The 17,336-nt window shown below is 41.9% G+C and overlaps 1 protein-coding gene across 2 annotated transcripts in view; it reads left to right on the top strand.

Moving 5' to 3' along the window:
- LOC121574819 (contactin-4-like) overlaps positions 1-17,336 on the top strand; it is a 231,649-nt gene that overhangs the window by 194,228 nt on the left and 20,085 nt on the right. For both annotated transcript variants that reach the window (XM_041887421.2, XM_041887422.2), the window contains exon 12: positions 9,916-10,043. In XM_041887421.2, coding sequence (XP_041743355.1) covers positions 9,916-10,043 — 128 coding nt within the window. The remainder of the gene's footprint in view (positions 1-9,915; positions 10,044-17,336) is intronic.

The raw sequence follows: 17,336 nt of genomic DNA on the forward strand, positions 1-17,336 counted from the left end.
TCACCAGCTGGGTAATCCATCTTCTTAGCAGCAACCTTTTTTTCTGCAGGAGACCAGCAGAGGTGGGTGTTGGGGGGTGGGGGGGGGGGTCTTATCTCTCCCAGACAACCCTGCAGGGACCCGGTTTAGATGACATCAGCTGGAACAAAGCAGCTGAGAACGCAGAGCAGGGTCTTGTCGATGAGTGTATAAGTGGGCTGTATAAGTGGGCCGTGTCAGGCAATGAACCGCTGCATAAAAACATCCCGTTTCAATATGTCACAACTGGATTGGAGGAGAGAGAAAAACCATTTTTGGCCCCTCACACCAGACCCACACAATCAACTGTCTCTGTATGAGTGGCCACCGTCTGCCCGCCCGCCTGCCTGCCCGCCTGCCCGCTGGACGTGCTGACATTCTGTTTTCTCCTCATCTTTTCTCTCTGAATTAAAGGCAGTCTTTCAAAGGCCTGTTTGGAGTTATCTTACGCGACAGCGGCACTTGTACAAATACACTATATACTGTATACAAAAGTATGTGGACACCCCTTCAAATTAGTGGATTCGGCTATTTCAGCCACACCTGTTGCTGACAGGTGTATAAAATCGGGCACACAGCCATGCAATCTTCATAGACAAACATTGGCAGTAGAATGACCTTACTGAAGAGCTCAGTAACTTTCATCGTGGCACCGTCATAGGAGAAGTCAGTTCGTCAAATTTCTGCCCTGCTAGAGCTGCCCCAGTCAACTGTAAGTGCTGTTATTGTGAAGTGGAAATGTCTAGGAGCAACAACGGCTCAGCCGCGAAGTGGTAGTCCACACAAGCTCACAGAACGGGACCGCTGAGTGCTGAACCGCGTAGTGCATAAAAATCGTCTGTCCCCGGTTGCAACACTCACTACCGAGTTCCAAACTGCCTCTGGAAGTAACGTCAGCACAAGAACTGTTCATCGGGAGCTTCATGAAATGGGTTTCCATGGCCGAGCAGCCGAACACTAGCCTAAGATCACCATGCGCAATGCCAAGCGTCAGCTGGAGTGGTGTAAAGCTCGCCGTCATTGGACTCTGGAGCAGTAGAAATGCGTTCTCTGGAGTGATGAATCACGTTGCAGCATCTGGCAGTCCGATGGACGAATCTGGGTTTGGCGGAGGCCAGGAGAACGCTACCTGCCCCAATGCAGAGTGCTAACTGTAAGGTTTGGTGGAGGAGGAATAATGGTCTGGGGCTGTTTTTCACGGTTTGGGCTAGGCCCCTTAGTTCCAGTGAAGGGAAATCTTAATGCTACAGGATACAATGACATTCTAGAAGTTTCTGTGCTCCCGAGTGGCACAGCAGTCTAAGGCACTGCATCTTAGTGCAAGAGGCGTCACTACAGACCCTGGTTCGATTCCAGGTTGTATCACAATCTGGCCATGATTGAGAGTCCCATAGGGTGGCGCACAATTGGCTGGGTTTGGCCAGGGTATGTTGTCATTGTAAATAAGAATTTGTTCTTCAGTGACTTGCCTAGTTAAATATTATTATTTGTTTAAAAAATATATATATCCAACTTTGTGGCAACAGTTTGTGGAAGGCCCTTTCCTGTTTCAGCATGACAATGCCCCCATGCACAAAGCGAGGTCCATACAGAAATGGTTTGTCAAAATCGGTGTGAAAGAACTTGACTGGCCTGCACAGAGCCCTGACCTCAACCCCATTAAACACCTTTGACATTAATTGGATCGCCGACTGTGAGCCAGGCCTAATCGCCCAACATTAGTGCCCGACCTCACTAATGCCAACATCTAGTGGAAAACCTTCCCAGAAGAGTGGAGGCTGTTATAGCAGCAAAGGGGGGACCAACTCCATATTAATGCCCATGACTTTGGAATGAGATGTTCGACGAGCAGGTGTCCATATACCTTTGGTCATGTATTGTATTTTAGAATGCCTTTTAGTCCTTTGATTCAATTGCTAGGTTTTAGGTGGAAGTCATAAACTTATATGTGAGTGGACACTTCTGATGTTTTGGTGGTACAGATATACAGCAGCGTGTTTTGGTATGGGGGTTGTATTACCATGGTGAGATCTGTTCTGTGACTCTATATTAGTTTTGATGTTGTATACGGAAGGAGGTTAGTGCCAGTTAAGAATAACATATGGCAGGTTTATTAAATCAAGGAATAATGAGAGATACAGTCAATTAAGTTCACTTTCAAGAAGATATCATGCAGAGAAGACCATCTTCTTTTATAATTTAGCTTCACTTTAAATCTATTCTTATAACATTGACCTTTATTATACTGTATATAGCCCTTGGGCATTTAAATAAAAGGCCAGATGGAATTATTCTACCTACCGACTGTACAGACTAAGTCATATTGAATGCTTTGTTCACTTTAAAGAAGTGTGTTGTGATTAGACTGTCTGAGGACTTGGTCTGAGTTTCAGCTGTTTCCTCCCACTCTCTCTTGGTCACATAATTGATGGCTGTCAGGCTTTGATGCCTGGCCGGGGGTGTTTAACATACAATGGGCTCTACTTGCGAATATATTCCCTTCATCCCTGTAGAGTGGATAATGTGTTGAGTGGTGGAAATAAGGCACAGCAGGGGTTTCTGCATCAGGGTGTTGACTGTTGACTCCTCTGTCGTATTGAGGGAGACAAGGACGGGAGTGAGATGGCCTCAGATGTAGCCGTGCTTATGACCCATCGCTATCTCTACCTGCAAAGAAGGAGGACATGGAGATGGCTCTCACATAAATTATGTCTGCCAGAGTGAACTCCAATTCACACACCCCATCTGCTATGCCAGACACACTCAGTATCAGTATCAGCACATTTTTATTAGCGTCCACTGAGGAAGCTTGTGATGCATTTACTTACATTGACTTAGTATCAACGATCCTGCACTCAGTCATTTCTCAGACATGATTAAGTGTCACACTTGCCCTTTTTAAAAGATAATAATGAGATTTTCATCAAACGTTGCCCAGAGTTACATTATGAAATCCTAAAATTAAACAGTGCCATGTGAAAACAGGTGTGTTATTAATAAAGAGGATGATTAAATGACCAATTCTGAATGTGAGGCCCAGCTCACTGTGTTCGTTTTCCTTCATTTCAGAGTTGCCCCAATGTTGTGCTTATTAAGAAACATTGTTTATTATGTTTAAATGTCACTTCGCATCTGTAATTTCCTTGATTGATTCTAATTGAACATCTGCTTGGGTAAAGGAGAGATCTGGATCTCTGTGGAGGTGCCTGCACCACACCATGTTCCGAGCGAAAGATTGAGAGGTTCTGCAGCCAAATAAACTTATCTCATTACCTCACTTTGAAGGGAGACATACCACCTGATCGGTTGTGTGGGCAGCTGATGGTTCTCATGCTCATTTAGCGTTAGCCTCCCTCTTCATAGTCAGTCTGATGTTGGCAGGGCTGGGAATGTCACATGAAGGGGAATGGCCCTCCCACCTGAGGACGAGAGCAGGCCGAGGATTACAGCTCTGCCGGAGTACACACACACGCACAAACAGACATGTTCAATGGCACACACACATACGCATGGATGCACTGACAGGAGCACATGCAAACACAGACACACATACACACACCCACAAACCTAACACACACATACAGTCCCCTGTGCAGCCTTGATTTTCCCCTAAATTATGTTGAGGCTTTTATCACTGCTTAAACGTGTCTTAATTTGTTTTAACAGCTGACCTTAGCTTGATCTATCAAGATGTGCAGTGCTAGTGCAAAGAGGATTCATGTGTATTGATGATTTCATTCACCAAAAGTAAATAAATAAGACACACATCAAATTGATCACTGATGATGTCATATTTACAGACTATTACAATAAACAAAAACATCTATTAACTATTTTTGCTTAAATCATGTTAATTGATGTCAGTGGAATATTTATGTATAAACATGAGGTGTGCTCAGATACCTTAGTTATTTGATTTGACCCTTAATGATCAAGCTGTTTCTGATAATTTGCACTAGTTCAAACAACAGTACCAAACCTAGTTAGCTGAACCCATGTTCCCTTTCTTGTAAGGGTTGTAAAACAAGCTCAAGCAAAAAGAGTTGATCGACTTAACCCAAATAAATCTTGACCTGGAGCAAAAGTGAATTTAAAGATGTTTGCTGAGATTAGGTCAAAACCCTCTTTACCTGTCCACGTCCCATGTTCTCCTCTCTGGGATTATTTTTTATCTGTGAGAGACTGCTGCTGATATCATTTTTCAAAGAGAGAATCCGCCAGCACAGCACAAGTAATCCATCTTGGTTCCTCCGACAATTTATTGGAACACGTGTGTGAGTGCTCTTTAATTCCTGAAGGATACCTCAGCCAGTGCATGAGGAGGAGATTAATATCAGTGGAAGGAAATAAACTCTGAGGGCAATTTGTGATTAGAGGAAGGATCATGTAGCTGTAGCAGTACATCCACACGGCCCTCTGTGGACCAGACAGATATACACTCCTCTCCTTCCAATGCAATTACATACACAATCTCATCCTGTTATCCTGTTCCACAGCCGGGAATTAAGACAATCTAAATCAGGAGGTTTGATTAAGGAAGCTACCTGTAATAAGCAGTGTGCTCTGCGCAGCGTCTAATTCCAACACATATATTTGTGCAGGAGTCCTTAGAAAGTGGATTCTTCCCAGTGTTTGTGTTCAGATTGCATTGGTATAGTGTCATTATGAGGAGGGGACTGATAACAAATAAACAGACTCTTTATGCACGGGGACAGTATGTGCTGTAGAATAAAGTTTTTCTCATGTACTTTTCTTTTGTAGAGTTTGACTATAAAGTGTGTTCATTTCCCATGCTTTTGGTGTAAGGTATATGTTCCAGCTGGCGTAGTTTAAAGCAATTATTGTCAATGATTATACCAAAACGTATAAAAGTATTAGTTTAGAAAAGCCTATGTATTATGGCATGTTACTGTAGCAGGCCTAGGTTGCATTAGCCATGAAAACGTGTTGGTTAGGTCCATGGGGAATCACTTGTCATTTCTCTCTTTATGTGAAGGTGGTGTCAGAGGGAATGTTTGGTACTGCAGTGTATTTGTTTCACAAAGTAGAGATTATTACTTCCTTTGCAGGCTAACACCCCTGTCCCCTGGCTGTGTTTTCATAAAGCTGTGTATTGCCATGGAAACCTTAATGCTACAGAGTACCCTGGAGACAAGGGTCAACCCAGTGAGAACTGAAATGAAATGTCATTTAACGTATCGCCTGCAACTCTCGCTCTTTCTTTCTTCCTCCATTTTAATGTAACTGAAAAAAGAAAAAGAACCCACTCAGTGCATTCTGCTAGTTGCAGGGTAAGTCATCTGTACTGTGTCAAGGGGAATGAGTCCATACTTACTGTCAATCATATTTCTTCCTTCTGTCAGACGTGTACTCTCAGCTAGAGCTCCATGTAACCCTGGTGTAACCCTCCAGATGCACTCCTCATACTTTTATTCTACTCTGATTGACGTAGGCAAAGGATCTTTATAGGGTAGGCCTTTCAAAAGTGGCTTGAGGCACTTCCAAGCACTGTGTTTTATTCATGGCTGTTATTTTCAGCATCACTCTCGATGACGTACTGCTCTGTTCATCACATCATTATTGTTGATAATTAGTGCATTCAGTGCACAACAATTCCAACTTTCTGCTATTTAAGCAATGTGTAGGCTTTGAAGTTTGAGTGACGTTCGAGTTCATTTTCTATCATAACAACGTAAATTCCTGAATAATTTGGTAGAACTAATATTGCATGTGACAAGCTAAGAGGTATTGGGACAATCATGCATAGGGCAAAAATCAATATCTATTACAGTGCTATTGGAGAATTGTCAGAGAAAAATGCTCAGGTGCCCTATTTTAGCAACGTCAGGCAATCTGTTTGTTGTCTAAGTGATAAAAAAACACCTCATTGCTACACATATTATTGTGGGCTGTAATGCCTGTTAACCTTGGCGTTGACAACTTGGCAAGCAGCGGTATGCACTCTGCATCACATACTCCAGCTGTGGTTTTGCTGTGTCAAATCTATGTAGTTTGACTTGATTTAAGTGTCTGACAAGGCCATCCCTCTCAAACACAGAGCTCTGTGGGGAACATGAGGAGAGACAGACTTTCCATTTATCTTGGGATGTCAGACATTTCCCTCCGTACACTTCAGAGTTGGGTTCAACCTTTAGTCCCGTTCAGAGGATAGGGTGACCTAGCCTTTCACCCTGTAGACATCTCATTTGAGCCTTTCCTATTCTCCCCTGGAGCAGTGTTACTACCACTGACACTTTGATACAATTTTGATTACAAACACCACCTGCAGGTAGGTCAGCGTGGACCAGGACAAGTGACATACTTTAATGCATACCTCTCCTTATCTGTAAACTTAATACAGAGGGTGCACACAGCTATAGTAGCATGCACAGTGAAACCCATGCCCTAAAATACTATTTAATGTGCTGGATGAATGCTGGATGAGGCTTGCATTTGGAAATTGCATGGCTCGAGTGGTGGTTGGACTAAACCAGATGGGGAGAAATGAGTATTAGAGGAGTGCTTGCAGAGATGCAATACGCATAGAGTGTAACGCGCCTTAGCCGAGGTTAATTATTTTGTGAAGCCTGTTTTCACATGGCCTCATGGCTGAGTAATTCTACTGATAGAATCTTAACCCCCATTTTCACAGTCCTGTTTTATTTACTGTGCTAATGAAGAGCACACAGCGACCCTGCAGTCACCCGTCCAATCAGGCTCTGTGATGGAGAGGGTGTGTTTGTGTATTTGTGAATGGTGGTGTTTACCAACGCTACCTTCACATATGCACCTATTAGGACATTGGGGTAAATAGTTGTATTTCTGTTATGCCATTATAGATGTGATTAGTAATTATATATGTTTGTGTGCATCAAACCCAACATAAAACACTCTCTTCATTTCAGTGTAGTGCTGCCACCATCATTTTAAATATTCGTTATTTTACATTTACATTTTTAGTCATTTAGCAGACGCTCTTATCCAGAGCGACTTACAGTTAGTGAGTGCATACATTTTCATACTGGCCCCCCGTGGGAAACGAACCCACAACCCAAGCGCCATGCTCTACCAACTGAGCTACAGGGGACTCATGAATTCATCCAACACACATCTCGCATTCTAGCACTTCCTTTGCACAATACAGCTGTGCTTTTCATTTTTTTTTTTTATGTTTTACAGTACAGATAATTGTCCACATCAAATTGCTGTTTGTCTAAAATCAAAAACCAATGTCCTTGTGGCCAACTAGGTGAAAAATCTGCCGGTGCCCTTAACTCTAATTATTCCTGCGTCTGCTATATGACTAAAATATAAATGTAAAATGTCCTTGAATTAGGAGGTAGTAAAAACTGAAAGTTTGTTTTACATGTACTGTAAGCTGAAAGCTTCTGTCTCATGGAGCGTAATGTAGTCTTCAGTCATAGCGGTGATGTCTCAAAGAGAAAGTCAGAAAAGAAAATGAGAGGAAGTGTTTCTTTTACTTCTGACCATATTTACAGTTTCCAGCAATTTGCACTTCACAGTAGTAGGAGCAATGGCTTCTCAGTGACTGATGTTATTTGTCTTTCATCTTCTTACAGGACATTAACGATTAACACTATCCAGTCTCTTTCCCTGTTACTTCCCCAATACAGGATTTTTGTTTGTATTTTTTATGATTACATGAGTAGTTTTGTTTGGGCTTTTCCCCTCTTGTTAGAAATAATTGTCTCCTCTTTGGAAAGGTTTATACCGGCGGCCATTAACTTTGTGTGAGGCTGAGATGAAAAGAGTGGCACTTGTGTTCATCTCACCTGTAAATTATTGATACATCCTCCTCCTCCTCCTCCTCCTACTCATCCTCTCATTCAGGGAGGAAGGTGGGAAAGGAGGGAGCCTCTCCTGAGACCGTGGGCAGATCAGACAGACATGTTATCTAGCGGTTGATTCACCAGGGAGAGGAGTAGAACTGGAAGACTTCCCTTACTTGACTTGTAGTTTACCTCAGCTCCTCTAACACCAGCTTCAAAGCCAACTTCAAGGTCTACTAATAATGCCTTTCCCATTCATGTAATGTCAGTCAATGAGGATGTCAGTCTGATAACAAGCCGTAAAGACACAGTGTATAGACATTTCAGTGTGTGACCGAGGAGAGAGTCCGTCAAGAGATTTAACTTGCAGTAAGAGAGGCAAAGTATGAGGCATAGTGTTTGTGTATAGTCCCACTTGTATTCTCTCTGTGGAGCTTCTCTCAGAAGATGCACTAGTCACATTATTGTCCCATTGTCCCAGGGGATAAGAGGATTGTGGAAATATATAGAGCCAAGCACACAAATGCAGGTATTGAGTTATATGAGGCATTACTGTGAGCCATGAGCTGGAGATGTAGTCTTAAATCAGGTCGGAGCTTGATCTAGTTAAAACAATGTGTTGTTGCCCTATTTATTCACAGTCTCCTTGTTTACTAGAACTATACCAATGTCTATATGCATTTCTAGAATTGTTATTTTTCTTGAAACAGCTATCCAAAGATCAGGGCATCTCCCAAGACCAGTCACCAAGACACTTCTAATTTTAGCAACCTCATTTTTCAGTTCTTTCAACTGAACAATGAGGTGCTCTATGAATGAAATACAATGTATGGTAGTGCTGTGACTGCTACAGTGATGTGTATGTCCTTCTTCACCTATCCAATATAGAGCAGTATAGATCAGACTGTGATTCTCTCACTTGATTATAGTAAATTGACAAGATAATGGGTAATTTTAAAGTGCTTTGTCAGTCGAAGTAGTCAGGGTGAGTCACAAACATATTCAGTCATTAAGATAAGTATATATCTAATTTCAAAACAGGTTATTTTAGTGGTGCTTGCCTTAATCTTTTTACTTTAAATAGGTGGAACCTACATTTGAGTGTGGTGTTTATCAACACAAATTAAATTCATATTTCACCTCATGTAATCAGAGCATCATAGATAAGTGGCTTCACTAACTGAGCAATTTCCAGGGTTGCTATTACACAGAGCTGTGGATAACAGTTTGATTTACACTGTCTCTTATAATACACAGCGGATCACAATGCAAAGACCACATACAATTTTTCTTGTCTGCTTTACAATAGGGACTGCAGCTTTTTTTATATTTACAGTTTGCAGATTCAGCAGAGTGTTTCAGATAATTAGACTCCACCACAGTTTAATGAATTGGTCTTCCCATTTTTCCCACAATGCCCTGCTTCCAAGGTCACCATTACATTTTTATGCTTCTTATTTAGGAAAATGTTGAGTTTGGTTAAGGTTCATCGACCATTCGTAGTACCAGTGGCCAATGTGTAAAGGCCATGTAGATATGAAGTGACTGTTGTCCAGGTCCTGGATGTCTTGCGGTCATATGAAGTCATAAATCTGCCATTTGACCGCATTGTCTCATTTCATCAGTTATAAAAGAACAAAGCACAATTAGAAATGTTTGAGAACTTTCTCAGTCACCATAGTTACATTTCAATTGTCTTTTTCGTAGTTGTGATAATTTCTTTGAGTGGCACCTAGACATACAAGAAGATAAAAATAGTGGGAGTTTATTGATGATTGATTGATTGATTGAATTGATTGGGTAATTAAAAGTAGTAGGCTGCTCCAGCTGGAGAGAACAATTATGATATATTTAATGATGATTTTAATGTAATTTTCAATCAATGCATGATATAGACATTTATGTTTATCTAACAGCTGTTAGAATAGAAAGAAGCAAATCATACCAGTGCTATTGCTCTACCATTTCAGAAGACATTGCACTGCTAGACTAATTGCCTTTCTCTCTGAGGAACGCCCATGCAAAATGAACAATTGACAGAAATTCACAAACTGCAGTAAAAGAGGGAAATGAATGTGGTAATGCAATGTTAAAATTCTGCTTGCAGAGTTTCCATTCTGGACAACGGAAACCTCAGGATACAGAATTCAACCAGACCAGATGCAGGCCTTTACACGTGTGTGGCAAGAAACCAGTTTGGAGTGGCAAGCAGCTCCGGGACTCTCATGGTCAAAGGTAAGCCTAATTGTCATTCTCTTATACTAAATGGGTTTATTGAGTCTTTAAATAAGGTTGTGATTTCTCATAGGATGCAACTAGTGAACCTGTCTTGTGGTTCTAGGTTCTGAGATGAGTACAGTCCCTAAGCTTTTCTCCTCTAAACATGAATGGTATCAATGGGTTTTTGCATTGAGCGCTCATTAAGAAACAGAGTTGGAGGTTGCGCTGTTGCCCTCACCATGTACTGTAGTGAATATTCAACACTGTCTCCAGACGTTCAGACCAAACAGGTTCTTGGTACAGTACAGTATAAGGAAGAGTAGAAGAGATGAAAAGGAGAGTAGTGTTTGTGAGATCATCTGTAGGAGTCACCCTTTGGGACTGAGGATCGGGTTTCTGCTCTGTTGCTGGGACTTATTATACTTCATTAAAAATGAATGAGAGGCTGTTGTAAGGTGAATTGGGAGGCTTTGTTTTGTGCATGCTGCTGTTTTTGTTCTGTCCTGCTGCTGTAAGTGGGCGGTCGTATTCTCACCTGTGTTTAATCTTTTGGAGAATTGCTGATCTTTTTTTCTTTGTTTTTTGTGTGAACTTTAACCCTATAATGACATTTTTTTTCAGAAGTCAGGTCTGGTTCAGTTGTGTTGTGACATGATTACTTTCCTTGTTGGTGGTGTGTTTTGCTTGTCTATAATTTTAGAGCTATTAATCCCCCTTTCCACTGCTTTGTTCCCAGGGATAAAAAGTTGTCAGTTAGGTCTGATTCACAGTCCAAAGTGGTATTGATCTCATTGTACATTAATATTACAATTGATTATTGGAATAAAACATGTTGTATCATTATTATGCGGTAGATCTTTCTGTGTTATTATATTTATTTAGGTTGGAATTGGAATGTACAGTTGCCACCTTTTTTAACGGGCAAAAACTGGACAATTTGCCAGCACTCCCTCTCTTTTCAGATGCATTTACACATATTTCTTCTTATTTGAGATTGAACATTCGGGGTTATTTAAACATTTGACCATGATGCTAATGCAGAAATCAGACTGTCTGAGTGAAAGACAAACATGTGACAACCCTTGAGTCAGTAGTCAGTGAAAACAAATGGTAAAACACTTTTCCACCTCTTGACTTCAGCCCAGTATATTGCTGATGCTGAATGGCACTATTGAAGACACTAGGGGATGGGATGAGTCTTGATGATGTCTCAATAATACAGAGAGGCTTTTAACGCATGTGACAGTGCAATGAGAAATGCTATATGTTTTGTTTCCCTTTAAAAAGTGTAATGCTACAGTAGCATAGAAGACAAAGCCGCTGTTGTGGAGGACTGTGTCATTTTTGTTCAAGGGTTCAATACATTTCTTTCCCTCTACAACTAAGCGAGCAAAGCCCTTTGAAATGCAGAGTTAAAAGTAAGGTGCTCGGTTGATATACCTTTTGGAATTCCCTTGCGTTTTATCATTGCAAAATGTTTGCCATAGAAACACTGGTCGATCACCTTTTGTGGCCCCTAACAAATCTCATATGTGCAGTTATTTCATGATTGATGTTGTTGTATTGAAAAACAGCTTATTCTATACTGTAGATTGTAACCGCATAAGTGAGGTGTCCTGATACATTCTACACTTACATTTGTCATTTAGCAGAAGCTCTTATCCAGAGCGACGTACAGTTAGTGCATTCATCTTCAGATACTGTAGCTAGGTGGGACAAACACATATCACATTCATATTCAGTACATTAATGTAGCTTTCAGCAAAGTCAGAGCTAGTAAGGGGGGAAAAAGTCAAGTGTGAGTGTTAGTTCGGGGTCGGGCATGAAGATGGGGTGCTGTGGGATTATTTAAGATACTCTTTGAAGAGGTAGGGTTTCAGATGTTTTCAGAAGATGGGCAAGGGCGCTGCTGTCCTAGCTTCAAAGGAAGCTGGTTCTACCATTGGGGTGCCAGGACAGAGAAGAACTTGGACTGGGCTAAGTGGGAGCTGCCCTCCCATAGGGGTGGGAGGGCCAAGAGACCAGAGGTGGCAGAACGGAGTGCTCGGGTTGGGGTGTAGGGTTTGCTCATAGCCTGAAGGTAGGGAGGGGCAGTTCCTCTTGCTGTTCCGTAGGCAAGTACCATGGTCTTGTAGTGGATGTGAGCTTTGACTGGAAGCCAGTGGAATGTGCAGAGGAGCAGGGTGACATGGGTTAACTTCAGAAGGTTAAACACATGTTGGCACAAGATGGAGGGAAAGTTGGAGCATAACTAATGAAATTACACTTAAGAAAAATGCATGCTTAATCCAGTATAAACTCATGTATAGAATGTATTATACAAGAGACAAAATGGTTTGTTGAGATCGGTGTGCAAGAACTTGACTGGCCTGCACAGAGCCCTGACCTCAACCCCATCGAACACCTTTGGGATGAATTGGAACGCCGACTGCAAGCCAGGCCTAATCGCCCAACATCAGTGCCTGACCTCACTAATGCTCTTGTGGCTGAATGGAAGCAAGAACCCACAGCAATGTTCCAACATCTAGTGGAAAGCCTTCCCAAAAGAGTGGAGGCTGTTATAGCAGCAAAGGGGGGACCAACTCCATATTAATGCCCATGATTTTGGAATGAGATGTTTGACGAGCAGGTCATGTAGTGTAGATGGCCATACCTAGCAAAAAGACAGTACTAGACGACAGATTTAGACAAAAATTATACTTATCACTCCTGGAGATATCAGAAGTCCTCTGCAGTGCCTTGCAAAAGTATTCACCCCCTTGGCATTTTTACTATTTTGTTGCATGACAACCTGTAATTTAAATGGATTTTTATTTGGATTTCATGTAATGGACATACACGAAATAGTCCAAATTGGTGAAGTGAAATGAAAAAAATAACTTGTTAAAAAATATTCTACAAAATAAATTACGGAAAAGTGGTGTGTGCATATGTATTCACCCCCTTTGCTATGAAGCCCCTAAATAAGATCTGGTGCAACCAATTACCTTCAGAAGTCACATAATTAGTTAAATAAAGTCCACCTGTGTGCAATCTAAGTGTCACATGATCTGTCACATGATCTCAATATAAATACACACCTGTTCTGAAAGGCCCCAGAGTCTGCAACACCACTAAACAAGGGGCACGACCAAGCAAGCGGCACCATGAAGACCAAGGAGCTCTCCAAACAGGTCATGGACAAAGTTGTGGAGCAGTACAGATCAGGGTTGGGTTATAAAAAAAAATCAGCAACTTTGAACATCCCACAGAGCACCATTAAATCCATTATAAAAAAATGGAAAGAATATGGCACCACAACAAACCTGCCAAGAGAGGGCCACCCACCAAAACACACGGACCAGGCAAGGAGGGAATTAATCAGAGAGGCAACAAAGAGACCAAAGATAACCCTGAAGGAGCTGCAAAGCTCCACAGCAGAGATTGGAGTATCTGTCCATAGGACCACTTTAAGCCGTACACTCCACAGAGCTGGGCTTTACGGAAGAGTGGCCAGAAAAAAGCCATCGCTTAAAGAAAAAAGTAAGCAAACACATTTGGTGTTCGCCAAAAGGCATGTGGGAGACTCCCCAAACATATGGAAGAATGTACACTGGTCAGATGAGACTATTATTGAGCTTTTTGGCCATCAAGGAAAACGCTATGTCTGGCACAAACCCAACACCTCTCGTCACCCCGAGAACACCATACCCACAGTGAAGCATGGTGGTGGCAGCATCATGCTGTGGGGATGTTTTTCATCGGCAAGGACTGAGAAACTGGTCAGAATTGAAGGAATGGCGCTAAATACAGGGAAATTCTTGAGGGAAACCTGTTTCAGTTTTCCAGAGATTTGAGACTGGGACGGAGGTTCACCTTCCAGCAGGACAATGACCCTAAGCATACTGCTGAAGCAACACTCAAGTTGTTTAAGGGGAAACAATTAAATGTCTTGGAATGGCCTTGTCAAAGCCCAGACCTCAATCCAATTGAGAATCTGTGGTATGACTTAAATATTGCTGTATACCAGCGTAACCCATCCAACTTTAAGGAGCTGGAGCAGTTTTGCCTTGAAGAATGGGCAAAAATCCCAGTGGCTAGATGTGCCAAGCTTATAGAGACATACCCCAAGAGACTTGCAGCTGTAATTGCTGCAAAAGGTGGCTCTACAAAGTATTGACTTTGGGGGGGGTGAATAGTTACAGTGCTATGAAAAAGTATTTGCCCCCTTTCTAATTTTCTCTACTTTTGCATATTATTTATACTGAATGTTATCAGATCTTCAACCAAAACCTAATATTAGATAAATGGAACATAAGTGGACAAATAAAACAACAATGACATATTTATTTCATTTATTTCATAAACAAAGTTATGCAACACCCAATTATCCTGTGTGAAAAAGTAATTGCCCCCTTACACTCAATAACTGGTTGTGCCACCTTTAGCTGCAATGACTCCAACCAAATGCTTCCTGTAGTTGTTGATCAGTCTCTCACGTCGCTGTGGAGGAATTTTGGCCCACTCTTCCATGCAGAACTGCTTTAACTCAGTGACGTGTGGGTTTTCAAGCATGAACTGCTCGTTTCAAGTCCTGCCACAACATCTCAATTGGGATTAGGTCTGGACTTTGACTAGGCCATTCCAAAACTTCCAATTACTGGAACCATGTCGTCCAAAAAGTATACTTTTTGGACGAGATGGGTCCCATTATGCCTGGCGAAAACCAAACACTGCATTCCACAGTAAGAACATCATACCAAAGGTCAAGCATGGTGGTGGTGGTGTGATGCTTTGGGGATGCTTTGCTGCCTCAGGACCTGGACGACTTGCCTTAATAGAAGGAAGCATGAATTCTGCTCCGTATCAGAGAATTCTACAGGAGAATGTCAGACCATCCGTCTGTGAGCTGAAGCTGAAGCGCAGCTGGGTCATGCAGCAAGACAATGATCCAAAACACACAATCAAGTCTACATGAAAATTGCTAAAAAAGCAACAAATTGGAAGTTTTGTAATGGCCTAGTCAAAGTCCAGCCCTAATCCCAATTGAGATTTTGTATTGTTTTATTTCACCTTTATTTAACCAGGTAAGCCAGTTGAGAACAAGTTCTCATTTACAACTGCGACCTGGCCAAGATAAAGCAAAGCAGTGCGATAAAAACAACAACACAGAGTTACATATGGGGTAAAACAAAACATAAAGTCAAAAATACAACAGAAAAAAAAATTTATATATATATATATATACAGTGTGTGCAAATGTAGCAAGTTATGGAGGTAAGGCAATAAATAGGCTATAGTGCAAAATAATTACAATTAGTATTAACACTGGAATGATAGATGTGCAAGAGATGATGTGCAAATAGAGATACTGGGGTGCAAATGAGCAAAATAAATAACAATATAGGGATGAGGTAGTTGGGTGGGCTAATTTCAGATGGGCTGTGTACAGGTGCAGTGATCGGTAAGGTGCTCTGACAACTGATGCTTAAAGTTAGTGAGGGAGATAAGAGTCTCCAGCTTCAGAGATTTTTGCAATTCGTTCCAGTCATTGGCAGCAGAGAACCGGAAGGAATGGCGGCCAAAGGAGGTGTTGGCTTTGGGGATGACCAGTGAGATATACCTGCTGGAGCGCATACTACGGGTGGGTGTTGCTATGGTGACCAATGAGCTAAGATAAGGCAGGGATTTGCCTAGAAGTGATTTATAGATGGCCTGGAGCCAGTGGGTTTGGCGACGAATATGTAGTGAGGACCAGCCAACAAGAGCGTACAGGTCACAGTGGTGTGTAGTGTATGGGGCTTTGGAGACAAAACGGATGGCACTGTGATAGACTACATCCAATTTGCTGAGTAGAGTGTTGGAGGCTATTTTGTAAATAACATCGCCGAAGTCAAGGATCGGTAAGATAGTCAGTTTTACGAGGGCATGTTTGGCAGCATGAGTGAAGGAGGCTTTGTTGCGAAATAGGAAGCCAATTCTAGATTTAACTTTGGATTGGAGATTCTTAATGTGAGTCTGGAAGGAGAGTTTACAGTCTAACCAGACACCTAGGTATTTGTAGTTGTCCACATACTCTAGGTCAGACCCGTCGAGAGTAGTGATTCTAGTCGGGTGGGCGGGTGCCAGCAGCGTTCGATTGAAGAGCATGCATTTAGTTTTACTCGTGTTTAAGAGCAGTTGGAGGCTACTGAAGGAGTGTTGTATGGCATTGAAGCTCGTTTGGAGGTTTGTTAACACAGTGTCCAGTGAAGGGCCAGATGTATACAAAATGGTGTCGTCTGCATAGAGGTGGATCTGAGAGTCACCAGCAGCAAGAGCGACATCATTGATATACACAGAGAAAAGAGTCGGCCCAAGAATTGAACCCTGTGGCACCCCCATAGAGACTGCCATAGGTCCAGACAACAGGCCCTCCGATTTGACACATTGAACTCTATCTGAGAAGTTGTTGGTGAACCAGGCGAGTCAGTCATTCGAGAAACCAAGGCTATTTAGTCTGCCAATAAGAATGCGGTGGTTGACAGAGTCGAAAGCCTTGGCCAGGTCGATGAAGACGGCTGCACAGTACTGTCTATTATCGATTGCGGTTATAATATCGTTTAGGACCTTGAGCGTGGCTGAAGTGCACCCATGACCAGCTTGGAAACCGGATTGCATAGCGGAGAAGGTACGGTGGGATTCGAAATGGTCGGTGATCTGTTTGTTAACTTGGCTTTCAAAAACTTTCGAAAGGCAGGGCAGGATGGATATTGGTCTGTAACAGTTTGGATCTAGAGTGTCACCCCCTTTGAAGAGATGTTGTGGCAGGACTTGAAACGAGCAGTTCATGCTTGAAAACCCACACGTCACTGAGTTAAAGCAGTTCTGCATGGAAGAGTGGGCCAAAATTCCTCCACAGCGACGTGAGCGACTGATCAACAACTACAGGAAGCATTTGGTTGGAGTCATTGCAGCTAAAGGTGGCACAACCAGTTATTGAGTGTAAGGGGGCAATTACTTTTTCACACAGGGGAATTGGGTGTTGCATAACTTTGTTTATGAAATAAATGAAATAAATATGTAATTGTTTTGTTATTTGTTCACTTATGTTCCCTTTATCTAATATTAGGTTTTGGTTGAAGATCTGATAACATTCAGTATAAATAATATGCAAAAGTAGAGAAAATTAGAAAGGGGGCAAATACTTTTTCATAGCACTGTATGCACGCTCAAGTTTTTTTTCTTGTTTGTTTCACAAGAAAAAATATTTTGCATCTTCAAAGTGGTAGGCATGTTGTGTAAATCAAATGATACAAACCCCCCAAAAATCCATTTAAATTCCAGGTT

Source organism: Coregonus clupeaformis, chromosome 10, assembly GCF_020615455.1.
Source record: "Coregonus clupeaformis isolate EN_2021a chromosome 10, ASM2061545v1, whole genome shotgun sequence".
Classification (NCBI taxonomy): Eukaryota; Metazoa; Chordata; class Actinopteri; order Salmoniformes; family Salmonidae; genus Coregonus; species Coregonus clupeaformis.